Raw genomic sequence first — 18627 nt, 5'->3', positions numbered from 1 at the left:
TCCACGAGGAGTGAGAGAGGATGTAAATACCGCGTACTACAAATATATCGTTTCACAAAAAAATGCATCTTCACAAGATGTATCCCAGTTTAACCACATTCACACGTTGGAGACTATGCCTTGGGTTGTAGTACCAATATATCAACGGATATTTTATCACCGATTTTGCTCTATTTACTACATGAAACCTTTTATTAATATTGCATTAAATTTAACATGTCCTTAAATGGTATTCAAGTTCATGTGAATACTGGTATTGTTACGTTATGACAAGTAAGTACATGCCATGGGAATTATGCTAAAAAAATTCAAATATACAAAAATTTGAATAATTGTGAGGAGTTTCAAAATACACATTGTTGTCTAATCTACAATTATTGATAATTGGACAACGCACGACAAGCACGTTATTTCAGTATACAATAATATAATGCATATTTTATATTATTTATATATTGATAACTACACCTGCGTGTATACATAGAAAGACAAATTAGGAGGAGACGGCAATTGTCCCTACTGACACGATAATATCTTTGTGAAAATTTCAACATCAGACAATTTGGGATTAGGGAGATTACATGGGTTTAGCGCCACAATACACAGATATATACTGATAGATAAAGTGGTCGTTTAGATTGTTATCTCAGGGAGTTCGGAATGTTTTTTCAATTTGTATATAGTTTAAGGTTGTCAAGAGATACGTATTCGTGTGGGTTTATATGGGATCAGCTTACACCAGGGGGTATCGGGTTCCAAATTGATTCAATTATCGTTATGAATATGGCTTCATAAATAAACTAAATATGACTCATAACCATTGACGTGTTTGATAATTAAAATGAAATGATGCGTGCTCCACTGATTTGATATATATTTGCTAATACGATTGTATTTTAATTTGTTGGTATTTTGTATGAACGAGTTCTAATGAATTGGTGTTTTTAAAAAAACATTAAGCTTTATAATTATAAGGGAAAGCTATAATGCATTGTTTACCAATTACATTATACTTAAGGGTAAAATATAAGAAGGGCGACAGATATGAACACGTACTTTGTTGACAAAAGGCAAACAGGAAAAATACAAGCGTATCAAAGGACCTCAAAAATTCTAATTGATTCTATAAAGAAATCTCATCATTATATCATTAATACTTCAATTTCAAAGATGACATAGAATATACAGTGAATTATCAATTACTTTTTATTGTCAATTTGAAAAATGATAAAATTTTAAAGATGACATGTTTTACTAAATATTTATAAACGTTAAACAACCTTAATAATGTTATATAATTTTATATATTTAATACTGACGCGATTCTGATCGTCATAAAATCTATACCTGATTTCTTCTCTTCGGAAATCCTCTCTGTTACCAACCCAGCATCGGCGAACCCCCTCAGCATGTCTTGGGTGTGGCTGGGGAAGGGGTGCCCACCCTCGCTACCCCGCAAGCCCAGCAAGGCATCGATGCTGTGGAAACTTCTCGTCGTGGCACTCATTGATAGTCCGGGTTCGAATCTCACTTCCAGTAAAGACTTGAAATCATATATCCTTAACAAGTCTGTTTCTTAATGCTACGTCTTCCTTCTTGAATAAGCTCAAACGCTGGTGAAAAGATCAATGTGTGTCTTTAAACAATTCATATAATAGCTGTAAAAGTTAGAAACTGTTTCATATCGGAGTTCCCAGTCGGACTTCAATACGATCTTGTCAACCACCTCGCTAGTCTAAATGCTAACTAAATTAGTCCTCTACGAGCACGGCACAGGTAGCGATTGTACCTCTTCACCTGAAACCTGAACAGCAGTGAGTCGCTATCTCCAACACTGTCAGGGCCTAATGCACTGTCCGAGACTGATACAGTCCTACTGTTGGCTTCATAAAGTAACCTAACCCTTCATTGTTAATATTTCAAATGAGTTTAAGCTAATCCTTAGAGCTCGTCAGGAGCGATGACAGTGGTTTTACCCGAGGGCTTCCCTACCCCGTGGAGAGGCATGAACACTCGCTGACAATACGCGTCGTTGGTAACAAGATGGGCGGGGCCCAGGAAATTAATTGCGGATAAATAAGCTGTGGAGGAACCAATCCCGATTCAGCTCGAGTATCTTGGCTCTCAACATGCAAACACGAATGAGTAATCTACCACAAACACGTCAGCCTGCAGCTACATAGCCGACAACATCATCACTACGACCGTGACAGAGGTACAATAGCAGGATACTAGAGGGCGCTGCAGTCTGCGTGCGGCGCGCGAGCTGTGACGTGGAGAACGGCGTTAACGTGACAACTAACGTCACCCGGAAACCAACTTGTCGCGGCTAAAATTAGATTAAGATCACCCTGCTTATTATTGCACGAACACGCGTGGACTTTTTAAAGTTGAGGACACAAAAATGTGAATAAATTGGACGGGCGAAACAGTACTCTTTCAAACGACAGCAAAATGGCGTCAGATAATTGGAGCACGTTCTTTGACGTTAGCCTCCATCCCGACGAAACTTGAAATGATTGGCAAACGTCTGACTATCAGGATCCTGCCAGGTGCATCGCTCTGTTATTGTGCTGCCTCTGTCCCTGATAATTCACATTCTTTAAAAAATTGAACATTCAAAGAGAATGGTGAGACAAAACAATCATACGTTTCCGATTATTTGCCGTCAACGGTTGAATTATCCATAATCGTTTAAATCTCCGGACAGATAAATTGGACATGGTATGAACGCTGAGAATTGACAACGTATCACCGTGGATGTTTTTTAATAAATGTATACCGAAGCCAATGTAACATTTGACCTAACATTTGGAATTGTTTTGTCATTATTGTTGTATTCAACCTTGGTCCAAATTGTAGGCTATCGTGTAGTCATCATGCTAATAGCATCTTTAAGGCAGATATCATATGACAAAGCGTGGTTACATTTTGTATTTGAGACTTGGATGCGGATCGTTTAATCTTATCGAATAGCCTATGTTGAATATTGTTACAGCTGATACAGTCTCGAGTGGAAATCGTGTGTCATGAGATAAGGTTAACCAAAATGTAGTTTCTATTAAATATTTTGTTATTACAGGAAATTACGGTTATAACGAACACGCTTATAACGAACTGACGGATATAACGAACTTACTTTTTGGTCCCGACTGCTTGCTGTAGTCATGCTGTATATGTACTTATAACGAACTACGGTTATAACGAACTAAAATTAGTAGTCCCTTTGAGTTCGTTATAACCGTAGTTTACTGTACAATGTAGTGGCACATTGCCGTGAATGAATGAATGAATGAATGAATTTGTTTGCTTTTTTTGTTTGTTATTTAACACCGGGATCAGCAATATTCCAGTTTCATGACGACGGTCTGTAAATAATCGAGTCTGGACCAGACAATCCAGTGATTGACATCATGAGCATCGATCTAAGCAATTGGGATACGATGACATGCATCAACCAAGTTACCGAGCCTGGCCACCCGATCCCGTTAGTCGCCTATTACAACAAGCATGGTCGCTGAAGACCTATTCTAACCCTGATCTTCACGGGTGGAATGAAGGAAGGAAGGAAGGAATAGAACGGTCGAACGAACGCTGCACAAATATATGAAATAAATAAATACTTTCAACAATAATGACAGTGATGCCTTTAAACATTAACCCGATGGTTTGTGATACGACCTGGCCACATACACTCGATGCATTTTCCAAGTGGCAATAGATCGAAGTTGAAGGCTACTTTATCAAATCACGTCATGTGTTGCGGCCTTCCTGCCTAGTCTAATGAATAATATCAACGTGACAATGTTCGCGTACAGGATTCAATCAAACATCTGTGTAATTTCCACTCAGGAGGATCTCTATTCACACTATTCACTAATTCGCTGTCAAAACGATAAAAAGGCCCTCCCAGCGTTCTTTTCCGAGCACCCTTTCTTCGCGAGAAACCCGGTCTCTGCTCTACTGGAAAACCTAATCTGCTGCCATGGTCGTTCCAAAGATGTTTTCAAAGACAACATTGAATAGACTTATCTATCACAGTTTAATGTCATTGGAAAAGAAATAGTAATAGATCCCGGTAAAACTAGTTGTGTCACCGTGAGGCATTCATTCACTCACCCACTCACTCACTCATTCAGAATGACACCATACACTTTAAACACAAATCATCACATCCCTAACGACGCAATCACATACCGGGTTTTATCACGATGGTGTCATACATATTAACACAAAGCGTCAAGGCAACTTGTAAAACTTTCTTTTTCTTTTTTTAAAAATTGTATTCATTCGACAAAATGTAGTCAAGCATCAAGCATATACACGCCTCAACACATCTTGGTGACACAGTTAACGCCCAAAATAAATTTCAATAATCACTATAATGACAATTGAATATTCTTGAGACATCGTTTGTACGTTATGCTTTAAGCGTGTTAAATCCTGTGTAGTTTGCAAATATAGAAGTACAAAGCATTGTCACATATACCTGCATGATATGCGTGTATATGCCAGGACAGAAATACTATGGGATATACATAACGTGCCAAAAAGTTTCAGGTCAGAACAAAACAAATTAAATAAATATTTTCTAAAATATTATTAGTGAAAAAACATATCATTTTAATTAACATTGCGAAGTTAATATAAATTATCGAAATGTGTGGAATAACGATTAAGCTAATCACGTGTATGTAGAATATTTACATAATGCACCAACTGTTCGAGCCTGTATCGCCTTCACGTAATGGCTATAATTATAAGAGCTTCGATAACCAGCAAAACCTTCAAACTCTCTGTTACTTTATGCAAATATCTCTGAACATGTATTAAATTCATTTTAAAGATATCATGTACTAGTATTCTTGTATTTCATGATGAAAAAATGTTTACTTTATGTAGAATAGGAATCATAATATATTCCTGACTGATCAAGGCCACATAGCATTTTCCGGAATGAACTCTTTAAAAAGATTTATATGACTTCAATTCAACATATTGTCCTTTTTATGAACTAGAACTTCGAACTTCGACATAATAGTGACATATTCCAAAGAGCAAAATAAACTATACGAGTACCCCTTAGTTGATTTTATTATGTTTGATTTTCAATTGAAAGTATCTTAAATTAGTCATAATATATCCAAAATATGAACTGCTTAGTCATATTTTATATTAGTTATATTTTATAAATATTTTTCCCTTAGATGATTTTATCATGTTTGATTTTCAATTGAAAATATCTTAAATTAGTCATAATATATCCAAAATATGAACTGCTTAGTCATATTTTATATTAGTTATATTTTTTAAATATATTTATGTAAAACGTTAAAACGTTTTTAAAATCAAAAACAAATATTCATAATACACAATTGCTAATGGTTATCTTAAACATCTTAAATTTGAAAATCAATAAATATTTTCGGCACGAATTTACATGCAAAACATGGTAGGGGTCATGTGGTTGCAAAATATATTTTACCCCAGTCTTCAATGAACCAACTGATCTCTATACAGCATCTCTACACTAGTAAAACGTTGACAAACTGCTGCAATAATGAGTGATGGTTACATAGACATGATCTAATTTAATCATGTCATGTTAATCGAGTTCTTTCAATTTTCAATTACATAAAACCCACACTCGGTATACTTTCTATTGCCCCTCGGTTTCCTACAAGTTTCCTTCCTACGACAGTGCATCTTCATCAGCTCTCCGGTCATGCCTCGGAATCAAATGTAATGGAATTTTACATGTATGTGTTTCACATTAGCTGGTTGAATTTGATTGAAGGCATCCGAATAAATATATTTGTCAAGGTACTTATATACCAGTCAGTAAATAGTTAATGCTGTCACTACAGCACTTCTCTGCAAGTCACTTGATTTGTTACCTTGTCAATATCAACATTTCTACACTAGTTAATAAATGTTTTATACCGGTCTGTAAATGTTTTATCTAGTTAATTTCCGATTTTTATGCTTGTTCGTAACTGTTTTATGAAGATAGCATAAGCAGTCACTAATCATTAATGTTTTATCTTGATAATATCTCTTTAACATACATGTCAGTTATTGGTCAATCTTGAAAATATGTGCACTACATACTAATATCCTAATATTGATCATATATTCACTACACACAATTTGGTGATTATCTTATCCTTTTAAGAAACAGACAAACAGGGCATGTAAATAAACAGACTTTTGATATGAAGAATAACATGTTTCGGCAAATTCGAGATTGCAAGTCCACACTTACAAAAGCGATAAATTAAAACCCTTTCTATAATCCTAATGTATATCACAAAGTATAGTCTATTACACGAGTCCGACAAAATCGTAGGCATAGTGATGATGCCAGGTGTTCCCGAAAAGGTGAGCGTGTTCCACCTGTGGTACCCGTCAAAAACACACGCAAAGGCAAGACAGGTGTTCACCTGAACAAACACGGGAACATATGGTACAGGGCATATTTTTTGTCACTGATGCGTCAAATATGGAAAGGTCCTGCACAGGTCTTCCATAAAAGTTTTTGAAATCTTTACTAAAGCCCAAAATATTGTAACACTGATCAAATCTTTTCAGCAATGGTCGTATGACGGGCTTTAAAATTTTCGTAGAGTATGCTCGATTGTACATTAAAAGTTGTGACGTCAAAACACCGAAAGCTGGAGCTGCTGGATGTTGTTCGACAGACAGGAAAATGTGATTGTTGGAAAGTTGAAGTCGCCCCTCTTGTCATACAATCTTGTGGATAGTTTGTTCTCATTCTGAATATTTATGCATACATGTAGATTTAAATATGAAACAGATGAGGCGTTTAACTGATCTGTTTTATTTCTATCTCAGGTGAGTAAATCAGTGGAAGGGAATTGGCTCGTTAACCATTTTTAAACGATATCAGTTCATCGACATACTTGAAGCTTAAGTTGAACTTGTATTCCCGTGATGTGGTTTTGCCAATCCATGCAGACATTCTGTTTCAATACAACATAGAAACAGAGTGGGCGTCAAGGAGGCATAAGTGGTGCCCATGGGGACGCCTACTTCTTGTCTAAATGTCTTATCCCTAAATTTCAGATTGGTGTTATCAACGAGTCCAACATTTCACAGAATGTTTTCTAAGTAAACTTCAGATGACTTTTGCTTTCATTTTTTACAAATTGTCCTGAACCTTTGGCGACAGAGATGTAACTGTGGTCACCACGTTTAGGGACATATGCCCTTTAGATCAAGAAATTAAATTTTGTCGTGTGCGATAATGGTGCGAGAGCCTTACAAATCAAATGTTTTGACAGAAAGAATTGTACTTGGTCCTTTTCTATTTCTAAAATTCAAACAAATCCTTTGACTTCTTGAGAACCCACTCGGTATTAACCCCACTTGTCTTGAATACTTTTTGTGTGAAGAAAATCCGTTCTTGATTGTGTTAGCAATTATGGTTAATCTTTCAGACAGGGACGTGGTTGTACATATGCCGTACCCAGCAATATATTTGTCGTCGTAAGGGGTTTTTTTGCATTGGAATCCAGTACAAAAGATGAATGGATATGTCTTCAAGCTAAACGTTGATACCACTAATGCGTGGTTTGGGGAGATTTGTTTGTCCTTAACATACTGGCGATATATGTGGCATTATTTGACGTGTCACAGAAACCAAGCTCTTTGATCAAATAATTAATGTAGTGATGCTTACAAATAATTCTTATGTAATTTGAAGCTTTGCAAGTGGGAACAAATACAAACGTTTCATGTCGGGCGGCAAGACTTTTGATGACCGCTGACTGGGACAGAGTCGGTTTATTCCAATTCAGTTTTCTGTTTTTCTTTTTTCTGTTTGTTCATTATGTCGAATACAACATCACGCACTGACTTAACCCACTCCGAAAGACATTTAAAAGGTTTTTCCTGTCTTTTGGCCCATTTGAGACATTCGACTGCACAGAATCCTTAATGATTGAAAGTTCTGTTCCCAAATGATAGCAGACTTGGGCCACATTTAAGTAACTGTAGAAGATTGTTATTGTCAACAAAGGAACAGGTTGGTATCTGTAGACGAGTCTTGACAACCACAGTAGAGGCAGAAGATGTGTTTGTATGTTGTTTCTCTCTGCAAAAAATGTGGACCTTTAACGTTCTCAGTGGAATATTTAACATGCTGTCTTGATTATTAGTTTGCTGGTTAAATACTCAGTATGTTGCCTGGATCATTATTTGCTGGTTGAATGTGTATGTTGGTTGATTGACGTTTTTGTAGTTTGCTGTTTGAATAGTTTATTAGTTGTGGAACGTTTGGTGTACTGGTTGCATATAGTATTCTTGGTCAATATTTTGTATGCTAACCGAATGTTTAGTATCCTGGTCAAATAGATATACAACGCAGTTAGTATGCTTGGTATATGCTCTATATGCTGTATGTATTTAATAAGTATGCTGGCTTAATATTGAACTTGGTGGAGAAAGGTTTAGTATCCTGGCTAAGGGATGTATTTTTTATGCTGGATTAATGCGTAGTATGCTCCCTGAATGTGGAGTATGCTGGCTTAATTTGAAATATTATCAATCAAGAATCACATGCTTGGTTAGCTGTTAATATCTTTCCCCACAGCGTCGGTTATGTTCTTTTTTTAAAATAAAAACGTTTCTTTAACATTTAAAGACTTTTAAACGTGTGTCATTATAACATATTGAGTCTGTGAGTGAGTGAAATGGTTTTAACGCCGCGTGTGTCAGTGCCCCAGTTACATCACTTAAGGCAAGCTTAATGTTGGAGGAAATAAGCACAAAGTAGTGCAGGTCTTGGACGTTTACCACATTGTTGAAATCCACGGGCACATGACTGATAAAATTGGATTCGTAATCACAAACATACTATCCTGGCACGCCTAAGGGACGCAACTCTAAACATTCATACAGACGTTAAGATGAAATAAAGTGATGAATCCCTCCAGCTACTGATGAGCAAGTTTTGCAATTAGGAGCGGATTTATCAGGCCCAGTGATGGTAACGCCGCTTCCTGCAGTATCAGACAACACGCGATATTTTGTAACAAGTAAAGTTTTACTTTTGAGAGAGATCTGAAATGTCGCAAGGGACGATTAAGCCGTAGATTTCTTAATCCGATTGCTTGAAGGACGGAGCTTTCCGTTTTCTTTCGCCCAATCACAGATTAATGATTGGGAGGGATGGTCCCTGGGAGTAATTAAGCAAATATTTCGCATGCGCATTGACATAGATCAAAGATGGAGGCCCAAGCCTGTTTCCATACGCAGAACAAATTTCCGTAATTAAGTTTAAGCACGACAAATTGACAAATTGGTATCAGCAATGTTCTCACGCAAATCTCGTGAGTTGAGACATCACCAATCATTGGATTGTGATCATAGGGCACTCTTGTCTTAGTAACTAATGAGTGAGTGAGTGTGGATGTGGATGGGTGTGGTTTGTTTGTTTGTTTGTTTGTTTGTTTGTTTGTTGTTTAACGCCGCACTCAGCAGTATTCCAGCTATATGTCGGCGGTCTGTAAATAATCGAGTCTGGAGCAGACAATCCAGTGATTGATATCATGAGCATCGGTCCACGCAATTGGGATTTGATGATATGCATCAACCAAGTCAGGGAGCCTGACCACCCAATTCTGTTAGTCGCCTCTTACGACAAGCATAGTCGCCTTTTACGGCAAGCATGGGTTGCTGCAGACCTATTCTACCCTTTGTAGTGAGTGAGTTGGGTTTAACGCCGCTATGAACATTATTCTGGTGGTTATATAACGGAGTGTCTACTTAACGTGGAAAGAAGGATGCAGGTCTGAGACATTTACCTTGGGTTTAGCGAAACCCACAAGCACGGGTAAGGTGCTAGCCTGTCTCACAGTCCTGGAACCGTATTATTTTCCCTTTCGCCCAGCTCTAAGTCTAGATTTTCCTCAGGTTCAGTGAGTGAGTGAGTGAGTGAGTGAGTGAGTGAGTGAGTGAGTGAGTGAGTTTGGTTTAATGCCGCTTTCAAAACAACAACTGTAACAAGGCTTAACTTGGGTGTAAAACACAACGTTACGCAAGTCATAGACGTGTTTCATTGTTGTTTAACGCCACACTCAGCAATATTCCAGCCGCTATATGACGGCGGTCTGTAAGTAGTCTAGTCTGAACCAGTGAAATATGAGCAATAATCTACTCCACTGGGATACGATAATTTGCATCAACCAAGTCAGCTAACCTGGCCACCCGATCCCGTCAGTCGCCTTTTACAACAAGCATAGTCGCTCGCCTCTTACAACAAGCATGGGGTGCTGAAGACCTATTCTTCACAGGTCTGTGCATATAGAAACTATGTGTCTATTCAAAGGTATAATGATCTATTGTACCTTATTATTATCCATCATGCATATACATGTATTCCATCATGCAATATATATCAAATATAAATATTGCCGTCAAACTGTCATATTAATTTCGACAATTTTCATTTTTTGAACACATAAGGGTACCATGAGTGAGTTGGTGTATGTTGTTTTTTGCCGCACTCAGACATAGTTCAGTTATATATAGCGGCGGTCTGTAAACAGTCGAGAAGTCTGTTCCAACAGAACCAGTGACAGAAAGCATAACAATAATCCATGCCATTTTGGGTACAATGTCAAGCAATCGCCCGCAGATCCTGACCAACCGATCCCCCTTTTAGCCGGCTAAACAAGAAGATGTTTCTGAGAACATTTTGTCACGCGGGGTATGAGCTTGTGTACCTTATGCAAAGTTAAATAATGTCACAGATCAAATATTCTTACGGATGTGAAATAATTTAACCTAAATTGATCGTAAATGTATTGTTAATATGTCAAAAATGCATTTCTTTAAATAACCAAAGTCTGTGACTGCATACGTAAATGTATCGCGCTGAAGAATCTCTAGCATCTACACTGAGGAGCGAAGGAAACTATACCTCTCTGTTGATTTTAACATGTTGATTTCATCATGTTTGATTTTATCAAATGAAATAAAATAATCTTAAAATAGCGATATTATGTTAAAAAATAACTATACTGGCTCCCAGTCAGCACTCAAAGAATACGTCTACGTTGTTTTATGTTTTTAATATAATTTGATTAAAAACTTCTAAAAATTAAAAGAAATCGCATAATACACAAATTCTGTTGGGTATTTTAGACATGTTATTATTGAAAATCCAACATTTCAAATATGGAAGGGGTCATGTGCTTGTAAATTCATTTCTTAGTCCAGTCTTCATTGAACCAATTTATTTTGACACAAAATTACCCAGCCATAGATCACTTTTCACAAACTGTTGCAGAAGTGAGTGATGGTTAAATGTACATAATCAAATTTAACAACAGTTATTTCAATTTTCAGTTACATAAGAAAACAATTGGGTATATTTTCTTTTGCCCATCCGTTCAGCTGACTGTTACATACTGTGCAGTGTGTCATTCAGAAATTAAATCAGTAATACTATACCCCAGACTATGTCCTCACATCTGTCATCTTCTTCCGATTGCCATATGTATTTTCTTCTCGCTAGTCTCCAAACACGTTATTCATGATGGTTTCGGTAAACATATCCGTTTCAATTATTTTAGTTATTTAGGGAGGCCACTTATGTTAAGCCCTGACACTAATGCCATATGCGAGTTCCAAGTGTCTATATGACATGACAACACATGTTACACGACGTGAAGACACCTTTCAAAGGATTACATGAAGTGGAAAAACAAACAGGCCACCCTGTCACACCCCTATTGACACAACGTACGTCATACATGATGGCCGTCTCGACACTATACCATTGGGGTGTATTAGAAAGATAGAATCAGTCCCTCTTTAAACATAAAGTACAAGTTATCCACATGTCAGAATGGGACAGTTTGCTCGAGGCTGTGCCCTGAACATGATCTTATTTATTTGTTGAGGTTTATAAATGTGGAAACTCTCACGGCTCGGGGTATTATATTAATGTGAAGAATATATTAACTGTTTGTACATGAATATTATTTGACCATAATAACATGTACGTTTAATGTGAGTTGACGTTTAATGGTGCATTTCAACATGTCTCGTTCAGCCATCATTGCAAGTGTTTGCATGTGGAAAAGATTTTTTTTTAAATATTTTATTATTTTTTATGGTATAAGTACGTTCTTCTGGCACATCGTTCACGTATAAACATACCATGGTATTCATCTTCAATATATTTACAATTTTTGGACAAACTGAAATACAGAATCGTTTATTATAAGGGATGTAACTGTGTCTTCCAAGCTCCACACTTAAACCAATAAATTGTATGTCTGAAAAAATGAATAGATGTACGCATTAAATTAAACTTGTATGTACGAGACTGAGCCAGGAATAACATGTTTTTACTGGAATCACAAATGAAACCAAGCGTTTCAATGATGTGGAGATACTGGCTTCAACACAAAACATCGGCGACAGGACTCACCCAAGTGTTAATCATTGTAATTGGATGTAATCAAATTAACTCCCTGTTCCATGCCATACGACTAAAACAAGTCATGTTTCTGATTTTCGGCGTTGCACGAGCAACACCAAAAGAGTCGAATTCAAAGTTGAGTACCTCCAAAATTATCTTGAAGAAATGCAAATTAATTTTACGCAGTGTACAATTGTTCAGTTCTAAACACCAATTTTGAAATACCAATAAGGCATTTCTCGTAAAACAAATAGTTTAAAATTAGTTGGGGCGATCAAATAAGGATGTTGAAACCAAGCACTTTACTCGATGTAACATTTTATAACATATTTAATAATAAATGGACAATTGAAAGGGATAATTTACGAATTTAAAGTTAATTAACGAGGGGAACACAGCGAAAATATTGACGATGGGCTGTGTACCGTTTCATAAGAAGCATGAAAACAGTTTATTATAACATGAAAGGGTGATAACACAATATACCATCAAACAGAACCCTTTGTCAGACAATTCCTCACTTAGCACATTAAATGACAAAATAGGTCGACAACTTTTGAAGTGTTTTAACAAAGTTTGGTTGATAAATTTTCCATTACTTTTTGTACATTTTCCCCTGAACCACGCACTGACATCTATCATGCGGTTAAGACTAGTTCTGGCAAAGCGTGCCAGTCTGCATTACGCGCCCATAACGTTGTAAATCGGCCGCCAGTTACTTTATCGCCCCTAATTAGATCTCGCGGGATCTCGGGAACGGGTCAGATGGTCACAGGCTCTAAGTACCCGGATAATCCCCGCCTTGCCTGAGCTGAAATCACTTGTGTTGCTAACGAAGAAGAAAGAGACATTTTGTCCTGTCAGCGCTAGATTCAAACGTAGTTAAGTCAAATTAGACTAACCTCGTTCGCGTCTTACACACCACAAGGAGTCCCTCCTAGGTAATTTGTTTCCGATTAATTGACAATTTAATCTTTTCCCTCTCAAATCTTGATGGATACTGTATGTGGCAGCGAGCGGGTTGGGTCTCCATTAAACTATACTGTGGTAAAAAGCCGCTACCGATCACCGACAATAGAAGAGATGAGTTCTTGACAGTTTGAAATTATAAAATAGCTTAACTTGACACGGGCTGTGAGCACATTTGTGCTTTTCCCAAACACCGCCTGAACACTATTGTATATTAAAACCCTAACTGAGAAACATTAATTTCATATGGTGGGGCTTTTGTATGGCTATATTAGCCGATAATTTGGATTTAATATGACCATGCGAATGGTTTCGAGTTACCTTTTGAGAGTTGGGGCTCACAATTGTGCCTCGAACACAGACAGCTGGTAAATAAAAGGCGGACAGAAGACGCTGTATTATTCTTTAAAAAACTATTATCTCTTTAAAATTTGATTAAGAGGACCGCCAAGTAACTCATAATTTACATGGCCATACTCAACATAGCTGAGAAAATGAGGTGTAATCTATGGCCATATAAAACTACTGGATCACATATTCGTATTTGAATAACAGGGGCGAGTTAGCTTTCATAACCTTTAAGTCAAACATACATCTTTTAGCTTTGCAATAATGTCGATAAGAAAATAAGATAATTTCATGTAAATGTGTTTTGTTTATATATGTTCTACCTGATGACGTTCCGTGTTATTGCATACTTCTGAAAACTCGAATCAAATTTAATTAAAGATATTTTAGTTTAAAACCTACCTGAATTGATAAAGGACGATCTTTTTTTAAATTATTAATTCACTGTAAATTATAATTGAACATAATGAGTTTTAAATCAGTATTGTAAAACCGTCGTTTAGTTGGTTTGGGATAACGATTAAATTAACTTTTTCAAATAATTATTTTTATATGTAGAATGAAATAGGTAATAGAACAATATGACCGCAAACAGCCCAAACAAACCACAATAAAGCGTTCTAGAAATAATTTATTTTCAAATTGAATAGTACTTAATTATATTCATAAAAAACCAGACATATATTTTGAGACTGTAATGTATTCTGTTTCTTAATTGAAGCATAACCATGTTGACGGTCTTAACCGAACATATAAATAATTATAGCCTTTGCTCGGTGACAATGAAGTAAGCATGGTTGTTGGTGCTACTTTCTCAATAATTTTATTGCGTTTTAGCAATCCTCTCTACTCAACCTTGACAATGGCTTAACACACAGATGATCATTTTGTAAAAGACTAATCACGAACCTCAAAGGCTAACAGATTTCTCCTTTGGTCATAACGATGACCTCAATAACATTAATTAGCTCTTTGATCAAGTCCACAGTGCGCAACAGGAGGCGCTGACCTGTCAACTCCAGCCAATCACGTAGAGCTTTGTCATTTACTGCGGAAATAATTAGAGATCCGCACAAACACATTTGGCGCTGAGTTGAATGGTCATTGATTGTATGCAGTACAAACGGCATGATTGGAGTGTATGACAAATGGCGTTTGTGTAGGTGTTGATAACCATCTGGTCAGCTGGAATGGACAGTCACAGGTATTGACATCTGACAAATGATTTCATTAGCTTTTGTAATGATCTAATACAGCAGGGAGAGTTTGGCAAAAATTCACGGACCGACAGAAACATGGCCATGCTGCACCCCACGTTGCTCACCGTAGGAAACGTGAATACACACTTCAAACCTGTATTATAAAATATGACGTATATGGTTTTACCACTGCAAATGAGGACGCTTCGAGACAATAGTCTATACTCCCCCCCAAAAGGACCATCTTACATTTAACGTTGTGCTCAGAAAGAACCTAAATATGGACTACAATGTTTTTGCATAAATATATGATATATACTACTCAAAAGAAGATAAAGAACACTCGATCCCTTAAAGTAGTATTTCCTTCTTTTAAGTAGTATATATGGGTTTACCCTTCCAAACGAGGACGCTTCAAAATGACAGTTGACACACGGACTGACCAAAATACTTCAATTTGTTTGTTTGCAAACGTCTTCAGAACAATATATGTAATTCTGTATACTGCGAATATGCTGAATTCCGAGGAGCCCTGAAAATATGTTCTTAATATCCGGTGTTCGTGATTCACACGAAATAAAAACACGTTTTCAAAAATAAATTGGTTATATGTTTGTTTTATTCGGGATTGGCTGTGTATCCAAGTCTGTTGGCTATTCGTCAGTTATATCGACGTCATCACTGCTTCGTGAATGCAAACGTTTCGTTAAATCCTACTTCGTTTGATCATTTACTGTGACTCCTTCGTGAATGCAAACGTTTCGTTAAATCCTACCTCGTTTGATCATTTGCTGTGACTCCTTCGTGAATGCAAACGTTTCGTTAAATCCTACTTCGTTTGATCATTTACTGTGACTCATTCGTGAATGCAAACGTTTCGTTAAATCCTACTTCGTTTGATCATTTGCTGTGACTCTGAGTGTGTTGAACAGGTATATCAAGGATTAGTATGGGAGGAAAACCCAAAGTGATGACTGCGACTTTTGGTGCAAACAATCCATGGGTGAGGTGAGGTGAAATGGGGTTTAACGTCGCGTCCAAGATTATTGCACTTATATAGCGACGTGCATGTACCTGTGTGTGTGTGCGACTGATGCCGATTTATAGTGCTAGCTCATTGAGATACCATGCCGCAGTTTAACATGAATACAGTATACTGGCTCCTTGTTTTAGCCTCTTAATGCCAAGCGCCAGACAGGGTAACAAGTACCATCTTTTAGTATGGCGCGGCCAGGGATCGAACCCCGGACCTTCCGCCCTCCGGGCGGACGCTCTACCACTAGACCACGGAGGCGGTCAACACTCCATGGGTCCTAATCGGGGTGAATTATTACAGTTATATCACGCCGTATTAGCTGATTGTGGGAGAAAAAAACCCGAAGCGATGTAGGTCGGAGAGAGAGAAAACGAGGCAAGAGGCATACTTCGGAATATTTTTATTTCATTCTCATATTTCATAAATAATATGTAAAGTCAGAAGAGATATCACCATGAGAATGTTCAATAATTATTTTATAGTAAAGTATTGGTAAAGTATTCAAAACCTTGGCCTTTGATGACCTCATTTCAAAACAGGTTGTTCAGTCACTGTACCAGTCTAATGGCAGAACCACCCGACGCTCTACAAACACCAGTCGATGCGCATATTAAACTATGAGTTCGCGGAGAGGTAATTAGTGAGTGAGGGAGTTGTGTTTAACGACGCTTTTAACAGTATTCCAGTTATATCACGGCTTGTCAGCCTAATGTGGGAGGAAAGCCCTAGGTTATGCAGGTCTCTGACGTTTAACATGTCGGTGAAATCACGAGCACAGCGAATTGTGGCGCCTTAGACGACTGGGCCACCCCCGTGCCCCCAGAGGTAGAGGTACACGGAGAGAGAGAGAGAGAGAGAGAGAGAGAGAGAGAGAGAGAGAGAGAGAGAGAGAGAGAGAGAGAGAGAGAGAGAGAGAGAGAGAGAGAGAGAGAGAGAGAGAGAGAGAGAGAGAGAGAGAGAGAGAGAGAGAGAGAGAGAGAGAGAGAGAGAGTTTATGTAAGAAAGCAGTATATATATGGTGAAAAATTTATTCAAAGACAGTGTGGTATAATTATGTGATACGTTTTCATTATCATTAGTTTTTTGTTTTACGCTGCACTCAGCAATATTGCAGCTATGCCATATGGCGGCGGTCTGTAAGTAATCCAGTGAGTCACATCAGGAGCATCGATCTGCGCAATTGGGATACGAACACATGCATCAGCCAAGTCAACAAGCCTGACCACCCGATCCCATTAGACGCCTCTTAAGACAAGCCTGGGTTGCTGAAGACCAATTCTAACCCGGATCTACAACGTTTTTGAGATAGGTACCCATGAGGGACTGACAATGTAACCTCGAAAAATATTTGGGAATAAGATTTGGGAAATACGGAAATTACTGAATTTCTTGGTGAAAAAATACATTCTGACATCGTTGTTGAAAGTAAACAACACGAAAAAGAGAAATTTGTCTGTAGCAAAAGCAAATGTCCATTCCAAACGCCATGCGGGTCAATACCATTATATTTTTCGGAAGTACAAACCACAGATATCCCTCTTAATTGATAACAATAAATATATTAAGTAAAATATCTATATTTAACCATAAGGAAATATAAACGGAATGCCCCTTACCAAAGAAGGAAAAAAACAAATAATATCTTCATAATGTTTTACAGGTCGTACGGTAGTTGGTTTTCTATGGATCATAATAGTATTGATATTGGTCGGTTACATTCAACTCACAATCAGTAAAATTCTGTTAACAAAGGCAACACATTACAGGAGTTTACAGGGTTGTTGGGGTTTTTTTGGCGAAAAGCCGAAAAGTCGAAAAATAGAAATATATTTCTACAAATAATACCAAAAGAAATTACTACGTTATGTAATTCATTAATGCTTTAAATCGTAAAATTTATCATGCAGTACTTTGGACTGAACACAGATGAGAACAAATACTTTTATGTGAGTAGGAGTGCTTGTTAATGTACAAATCATGCAACATTAAACTTAAAAGTATGCAGAGTCAGCGAGTATGGTTTTACGCCGCTTTTAGCAATATTCCAGCCATATCACGGCAGGGGACGCCAGAAATAGGCTTCATCCATTGATCTCATGTGAAACGTTTTTAGAATTTAGTTTCAAGCACATAGGCCGACAGAATGTTGTACCGATTGCGTTGAAAAAATATTCTAATACACATATTTTATGTTGTTTTTATTTTGACCAGTGAAAATTCCACAAACACACATACAAGAAAAGTGTTACCGAACGGGTCAATTAGTGCAATGCAGGGAAAACAAGTGTTATGTGGTGAATACAATGACACAATGTGGTGGGAAACAAAAAATGGCATGTGGTTACAAAGAATTACAGTAGAATATAGCGGGGTAGCAAAACGTTTTTCACAATACATCTGGAGAAGCAGCGCGGTTTTAAAAAAAAAAATTGTATGGAGAGCTCCAATTGGGAAGAAAAAGGGTTGCAATACGGTTCTAACAGTTACGATAGCGAAGAAACACATTACCGATACATTTATACACAGTGTTTTATAGAGACGAAACAGTAGAAACACACTTGCAATGCGGTTAATGAAGGGTTATAACATAGAGGAAACACATTCGCGATATATAGAGGGAG

The 18627-nt window shown here is 37.3% G+C and overlaps 1 protein-coding gene across 1 annotated transcript in view; it reads right to left on the bottom strand.

The window, feature by feature from the left end:
• Positions 1–2032, bottom strand: part of LOC139465573 (retinal homeobox protein Rx1-like) — a 21665-nt gene extending 19633 nt beyond the window's left edge. Inside the window, exon 1 of the mRNA XM_071247288.1 lies at positions 1348–2032. Coding sequence (XP_071103389.1) covers positions 1348–1507 — 160 coding nt within the window. The 5' untranslated portion in view covers positions 1508–2032. The remainder of the gene's footprint in view (positions 1–1347) is intronic.
• Between the last annotated feature and the right edge of the window lie 16595 nt (positions 2033–18627).

Source organism: Haliotis cracherodii, unplaced genomic scaffold, assembly GCF_022045235.1.
Source record: "Haliotis cracherodii isolate W230 unplaced genomic scaffold, xgHalCrac1.p SCAF_1, whole genome shotgun sequence".
Taxonomy (NCBI): domain Eukaryota; kingdom Metazoa; phylum Mollusca; class Gastropoda; order Lepetellida; family Haliotidae; genus Haliotis; species Haliotis cracherodii.
The sequence above is the reverse complement of the archived record's forward strand: the minus strand, read 5'-3'. Positions and strand labels throughout refer to the sequence as shown.